General features: G+C 37.4%; 1 protein-coding gene across 1 annotated transcript; it reads left to right on the top strand.

Moving 5' to 3' along the window:
- Positions 1-5,516: 5,516 nt before the first annotated feature.
- LOC309840668 (olfactory receptor 10A2) lies at positions 5,517-6,470 on the top strand (the record flags this gene model as incomplete). Its single annotated transcript, XM_082682938.1, has 1 exon — positions 5,517-6,470. One exon carries the CDS (start codon positions 5,517-5,519, stop codon positions 6,468-6,470), a length of 954 nt encoding a protein of 317 aa, XP_082539064.1.
- Between the last annotated feature and the right edge of the window lie 1,571 nt (positions 6,471-8,041).

The raw sequence follows: 8,041 nt of genomic DNA on the forward strand, positions 1-8,041 counted from the left end.
TTAGAATTCGTTTAATTTGTTTATTTGTTGATAATTAACATCTTTATAATAGTGTTGTTTTCTTCATAAAGACAATATGGCACTCAATTTGTCTAAGACACTTTTCTAACATTACATAAGTACATTACATTCCATAATGGCATGTCAATTTTTAACATGCTTATTCTATGGTATCCTGTATTTTAATGATATGGTGAAACTTTCTCCCTAGTTAACTTTTTTTCATGAATATTGGAAAACCACTTATTTGCTATATCAATCCTGAAACTAGCCAACAAACTGAATTACTTAATATTGATAGTTTTTTTATTTTCTAAGAATAATGTTATCTTTTTCTTTCCAATATTTCTTATTTGTATTCCTGATCTAATTGCTTTGACCAAAATCTCCAAAACTTACTGTGAAGCTAAGTTGGGAGTCCCCAGAAGGACTTCAGAAGATCTGAGAATTTCTCCAAAATACATGCAATATTATATATTTTTTTGAAGAAGAGAGATTCCATATTGTGTCTCAAAATATTGCATGATCTCCCAAATTGAAGAATCTCTGCTCTAATGTTTTAATTGCAAGTGTAGTGTTGGCTATTACTTTGCATAGATATTCATATTATATTGAGAAAGTAGTCTGGGCTATATGAGGCAAAATGAAATCCCAATGGACTTACTACCATTACTCTCCGTGGGTTCTGAGATACCTAGCTCCTCCAACTTCTGTCCATCTTTCAGAATCTTCTTATGCTCCTTTCACATGTAATGTCTAGGGAATTTAGTTATACTTAGTGGAAAGAATAAGGAAAAGCACATCACTCCCCTCTTTCTAGAACAAGAGTTCTCTGATTTTTTTTTTCCTTTGCAGTTGGGCAAAAGTTTTTATTTGGTTGTGGCTTATAGAGGTCTTTAAAATTAATTTTATTTTATTTTTATCATTTTCTAGTCCAGCTACTTAACAGAATTTTACCTATCTTCAAATTTAAAGAAGAACTTTCGCTAATATAAAGAAATGTTTGTATAAACCTTTTAAAATTGGGACGCCTGGGTGGCTCAGTTGGTTAAGCGGCTGCCTTCGGCTCAGGTCATGATCCCAGCGTCCTGGGATCAAGTCCCATTTCGGGCTCCTTGCTCCGCAGGGAGCCTGCTTCTCCCTCTGATTCTGCCTGCCACTCTGTCTGCCTGTGCTTGCTCTTGCTCTCTCTCTGACAAATAAATAAATAAAATCTTAAAAAAAAAAAAAAAAACCTTTTAAAATTTATTTTGTTTTGTACCTAGAGATTCTTTCAGTTCAAAAAGTCATGCCTTCCTTTAGCTCAGAAATGTTCGTTCTTCCTCTAGTACTTTGAGTACTGCCTCTCTTTTCTTTGTCATGTCATTCTGGAATGCCTATCAAATTGATTTTATTTCCTAAACTTTACTTCATAATTCGTCTCATTATTTTCATATTTTCAAAATTTTTCTCAGTAATGTGAGTACAATTTCTCAAACTTGTATTCTAATTCACCAATTCAGTTTTCTTAAGTTTCTAACACTATGCTTCACAGCCTTTTACTTTGATAATCATGGTCGCCATCCTCACTGCCACCCCACCCCAGCCACCACTGTCTTTTCTGACCTATGACTGTAATTTTACTACTTATTCAATATTTAATATCTTATAGGGCTTTTTTGAGAGTATATTGAAAACAATTCAATGTGTTTTCAGTTCCTTTCAGATTCTTTTTTAAGAAAGGGAACAACTATCCTGATGTCTTGGATTCATTCCATTAATTTGAATTATTGTCTTCATACCTCTCATGACTTTCTACATTTACTTATTCTGAAAAGCACAGTGCTGGGTTGTATTAAATGACAGTAGGAGTTTCTTTCTTTTTAATTTTCTTTATTTTTTTATTAACATATAATGTATTATTAGGCCCAGGGGTACAGGTCTGTGAATCACCAGGTTTACATACTTCACAGCACTCACCATAGCACATACCTTCCCCAATGTCCATAACCCAACCACCCTTTCCCTAACCCCTCCCCCGGGCAACCCTTAGTTTGTATTGTGAGATTAAGAGTCTCTCATGGTTTGTTTCCCTCCCGATCCCATCTTGTACCATTTATTCCCTTTGACAGTAGGAGTTTCTAATTAAGATTCCCTATTTGTTGCATCAATGATCCTTTTATTTATTTATTTATTTATTTTTGAGACTTATATTTGGTTTTTCTTTTTTTTTTCTTTTAATTTCTTTTCTTTTTCTTTTTCTTTTCTTTTTCTTTTTCTTTTTCCTTTTTTTATAAATTTCTTTTCAGCATAACAGTATTCATTGTTTTTGCACCATACCTCCATGCAATCCGTGCCCTCTCTAATACCCACCCACCACCTGGTTCCCCCAACCTCCCACCCCCCACCCCGTCAAAACCCTCAGATTGTTTTTCAGGGTCCATAGTCTATCATGGTTCAACATTTGGTTTTTTGATGTTGAGCTCAAAGCTGTAAACATCTTCATTTAATTTTTAGTGATTCAGAGAAATCTTAGATTGTCTGATCATTATCCTTTGTCAAAAATGATTTTCTCCTGAAGAGATGTTTTGGAGTTTTAAATACAACCTTAAAATTCATATTACTCATCATGGTCTAATATTGAGCCTCTCTTCCTTAGTTTGTCCACTGCTTATATTCTTATAATCCATTATAAGAATGGATTATATATGAAATAGATGGATGAGCACACCATCTGGTCTTCTTGATCCCAGGTATACAGATTTGATCCCTCCATTAATTCCACTCTATACCATCCATTCTCAAGGTCAGAGTGATCTTTCTACATGGCTTTTTTAACAATGTCCCTCCTGTGCTTCAAATATTCAGGTGGCTCTCTTTATGGAGTAAGGTCCAAGTTGCTGAGCATAGAATAAAAGTCTATTGATGGAATGTATCCAAAACAAGGACCACATATTTGTTTCTCTTCTACTTTGTTTCAATTCTGGTTTGTACTGTTCTTATTATTTTTTTAATTCTTTTTTTTTAATAGCTCACATGCATTTTATTTATTTCTTTAAGTTTTCTCCTGGTGAAAATGAGTAAGCTCCACGGAACATGGAATTTCCCGGGAAACAGAGGTCATTTTTCTTACTTTCATATATCCCTGCATTCAAATTGCTTGGGGCCTTGGGCAGATGTGAGATACAAAGCATAGATCAGTTGATCCCTGGATCAAAAAATTTACATAATGGTAAAAAGAGAAGATCTAAATGTTTTACCCTTTGAAATTTTGCTGCATTATTGTAGATAGAACATATAGAATATTGACTAGGAACTGAGTTATGTACTGTTCAGATACAATAATGTCCTAAAAGTCATTTTGAATGCAGGGGGTGGCTCATAAGCTGCGTAACTGGCTTGCAGACCTCACATGGAAACTCCTCTGCCTGCAGCACAATGTGACACATAAGCACTGTCTGCTGCTCGGTAGCTGCTGCTCAGCGTATTGGCAGCAATGCACCAGGACCTGCCCCTGTGTGACAGGAACGCCTCACACAGGCTACATAAAACCACTGTCACACGGCTCACATCACACCCGGCCTCATATCTGAATGTCTTTATCAGAAGTGATGTTACCAAATTTCTCTTTCATCTAAAAGTATACTTTTCCCACAGATGCCCAACTAATTCTGTGAAAAAGCAACGACACAGTCAACCTGTGGACCTGGTAATACGGCCATGATCCAAATACAAGAATAAGTGACACTCCTCCAGCAGTTGCTACAAAATGCTCAAATGTTAACATTTCTTACAGTGTGTTAGTGGTTCATACTCTTTTTTTTAAAACTTTTTAAAAAATTTTTATTTTCAACATAACAGTATTCCTTGTTTATGCACCACATCCAGTGCTTCATGCACTCCATGCCCTCTCTAATACCCACCATCATAAATGTTTTTATTTCTGTTTTTTTTTTAAGATTTTATTTATTTATTTGACAGAGAGAAATCACAAGTAGGCAGAGAGGCAGGCAGAGAGAGAGAGAGGAGGAAGCAGGCTCCCTGCTGAGCAGAGAGCCCGATGTGGGACTCGATCCCAGGACCCTGAGATCATGACCTGAGCCGAAGGCAGCAGCTTAACCACTGAGCCACCCAGGCGCCCCTTTTTATTTCTGTTTTTAAGCTTGTTGTTTTTTTGTATAGTAGTTCCCTAACCATATCCAATTCTTTTTAAATTTATTTTCCAATTTTATGTAATAATTCCTCCATTAAAATTTAATATTCTAGATTACCAAGATAACAAGAGAAGAGCATATGATAATAAGTTGCAAATTAAAAACAAGTAATACAAAATGTGATTTTGCAGAAATTCCTATTTTGACTTTCTTAAGCATTAATGAGTCCTCAGATCAAGACAGAACAGTTCAATGACACATGGTCCAGTGGAAATCTGAGAACTCTGGAATCCAACAAATGTGGTTTGGATTTGAGATTTACCACTTTAATTGCTGTTCTTTAACTTCTCTGGGATCAGTTTCCTCATCTATAAAATGCACATATAAAAGAACAAAACACAAGCATGTGTTAACTGTCCTCAATACATGCTAGTCCCTTGCTCACCTCCCAAATTTCAGCCAGCAAGAAAGATTCATAAAAAGTAGAAAAATTACTTGGATGCATTATTCTGCATTATAGTTATAAATATTTTTCTAAAGCTTTGATTAATATACATGTATTGGGGGTTTTGTAAGATGTTATTTATTTTTTTGCTAGAGAGAGAGAGCACTTAAGCAGGGGAGCAACACACAGAGGAAGAAGCAGACTCCCCGCTGAGGAAGGAGCCTAATGCTGGACTTCCATCCAAGATCCTAGGATCATGACCTGAGCCAAAGGCAGATGCTTAACCAAATGAGTCACCCATGCATCCCCACATATATGTGTTTTTAATGAAATCATGAACATTGGGCTTGTTTCTCAAAAGGTTAGGTATTTTCAGGAATATCACATCTCCCAAAATGTGCCCTTTGATGGCCCCTTCATGGACTTACAGCTTTGATTTGGTATAACTTTCCTGAATACATTAATGTATAAATAGGGAAATATCAAATCATCCAGAGGCTTTCCCAGGCCCATCTCTGAGTTGAAGCTCTGGCCATTCTTCCTTGTATCTTTATTCTTAGACAATAGAAGGCCCTTTTTCTTTTTCTTTTTTTTCTTTTTCTTTTTTAAAGATTTTATTTATTCATTTGACAGACAGAGATCACAAGCAGGCAGAGAGGCAGGCAGAGAGAGAGGAAGGGAAGCAGGCTCCCCGCCAAGCAGAGAGCCCAACGTGGAGCTCGATCCCAGGACCCTGGGATCATGACCTGAGCTGAAGGCAGAGGCTTTAACCCACTGAGCCACCCAGGTGCCCCAAGGCCCTTTTTCTTCCAACTGAGATCTTGACCTTGCCTCTTTTCCTGACACTAAAAAGGAACCTGAAAAACAAACCCAGATTCTGACACTTCCAATCAAGATTCTCTCTCCATGACCACAACAGGGGATTCTTTTCTTTATCTATGGCTGGAGGAAACTGGACAAGAGTTGAAGAGTTTATCCTCTTGAGCTTCTCTTCCTTACCTACCGAAGTACAGTCATTACTCTTCCTGACATTTCTAATCATCTACCTGGTCACCCTGATGGGAAACAGCCTCATCATTCTGGTTACGTTGGCTGACCCCATGCTGCACAGTCCCATGTACTTCTTCCTCAGGAACTTGTCCTTCTTGGAGATTGGCTTCAACCTAGTCATTGTGCCCAAGATGCTGGGGACCCTGCTTGCCTGGGACACAACCATCTCCTTCCTTGGCTGTGCCACACAGATGTATTTCTCCTTCTTCTTTGGAGTAGATGAATGCTTCCTCCTGGCCACCATGGCTTATGACCGCTATGTGGCCATCTGCAGTCCCTTGCACTACCCAGTCATCATGAACCAAAGGACCCGTGCCAAACTCGCTATTGCCTCCTGGTTTCCAGGCTTTCCCGTAGCTACTGTGCAGACCACATGGCTCTTCAGCTTTCCATTCTGTGGCACCAACAAGGTGAATCACTTCTTCTGTGACAGCCCACCTGTGCTGAGGCTGGTCTGTGCAGACACAACACTGTTTGAGATCTACGCGATTGTTGGAACCATTCTGATCGTCATGATACCCTGCTTGCTGATTCTGTGTTCCTACACTCGCATTGCTGCTGCCATCCTAAAGATTCCATCAGCTAAAGGGAAGCATAAAGCCTTCTCCACCTGCTCCTCCCACCTCCTTGTTGTCTCCCTGTTCTATGTATCATTAAGCCTCACCTACTTTCGGCCTAAATCCAATAATTCTCCTGAAAGCAAAAAGCTGCTGTCGTTGTCCTACACTGTTGGGACTCCCATGTTGAACCCCATCATTTATAGCCTGAGAAATAATGAGGTGAAGAATGCTCTTGGCCGGATCTTCCAAAAGGCTTTAGGCCTTAGAAATTGCATCCCATAGACATTAAGAAGAGTAAGTGTACTGAATGGGGGCAATCAGTTTACTATTGAGGATTCCTCTGCCTCTTTTCACATCTCTGTTCGTATGAAACCCAGCTGCTGAAGCTCAGTGCAGGGAAAAGAGCACAGAAGTAGGTAAGACCTATTGCTACCACCTGGAAAACTCCTCTGCTCATGGTAGGCTTATTTTATTTTTCTTGTTGGTATTCCAACAGTTCTGTGCCAAGTAATCCCAGATATTAACATTCCTGTGTCCACACTATGAACAGTATAGAACTGCTTATAATCCTAATGTAAGAACACATTTAGTTATAGGACACAATCAGTAAAAATCATCATGTCACATTCTCTTCCTTTTGAACAGTTCTGACTCATTCATCGATATAAAACCCTATGACCCCTCCCAATGCATAACTTTCATCACTGTCTTACTTCAGTTTACATGCCCTTGAAGCAGTTCTTCTAAGCTCATTGGTATATGTTATGAATATAAGAAAATGTATTGATAATCCCCATACTTACACCTTTATAACTCCCACAATCATTTTATTCCTTATTCTACTTTTGCCAGGAAGAATGAGCTGAGCTTCTGTGGGCTCTCTCGCTATCCAATACTCAGGTTTTTAAACCTTGTTGAAGTAATATAAATTCCTGTTGTGATTCTGATTTTTGAAATTTAAATTCAATTAATTAACATATAATGTATTATTTGTTCAGAGGCAGAGGTCAGTAATTCATCAGTCATATAATACCCCCTATTCACTACCATTCAACACATGTCCTCCTTAATGTCTTGTGATTCTGTTTTCATCAAAGTTTTAAAAGGATCTAGCTAACTGCAACATAGCTTTTTTTTTTTTTTTTTTTTTTTGTCCTTGATTCTGCTTCTCAGGAAGGCATTGTGATGTGGTGCCCAGGACTTTGGAGACAGACACACACTTGGTGCCCTCCGGCTCTGCCGCTAAAGCAACATAGCTTTTTTTAACCAAAAAATATTTCTTATTCTTTTTGTAGTTTCATGGTACTCTGTTTCCTAGGTATACCATAATTCAATTAACAAATCTTTTATAATTACAAATCATGCATTAAAAATAACTTTATGTATAAGCATTTTAATATTTTTGCCAGTATATCAGACAGATGGAAATCTAGAAATTTAAGAAAGGGTAAATACATGTATCATGTTGTTATATATTGGCAAATTTCCCTCAAAACTGATTGTACCATTTTATATACCCACAAGCGGTTTACAAGTGTTCTTTTTCCCCCACAGCCACATCAATAACATATGTCATCAAACATTTTATTCATATAATAAGTAAAAAATTACTCAAATTTGAATTTGAAGGAAATAAATTTTGAAGAATATGGAAGAAATATTTGAGTAAATTAGAGAAAATGGTGAATTTCATTCAGACTTCTGAGTTAATAGTTTAGGTGATTAGCAGCTGGTGATGTTTTATACTCTATTTTCTCTACTTGAAAGGTGCTTTCCATTTATTTTAAACAGAGCCATCTCATCTTTCAAGGTCTTCACTGTAATCCCTCAAGAACCATAAATTATTCTCTCCA

This window comes from Mustela nivalis (assembly GCF_964662115.1).
Source record: "Mustela nivalis genome assembly, chromosome: 9".
NCBI lineage: Eukaryota > Metazoa > Chordata > Mammalia > Carnivora > Mustelidae > Mustela > Mustela nivalis.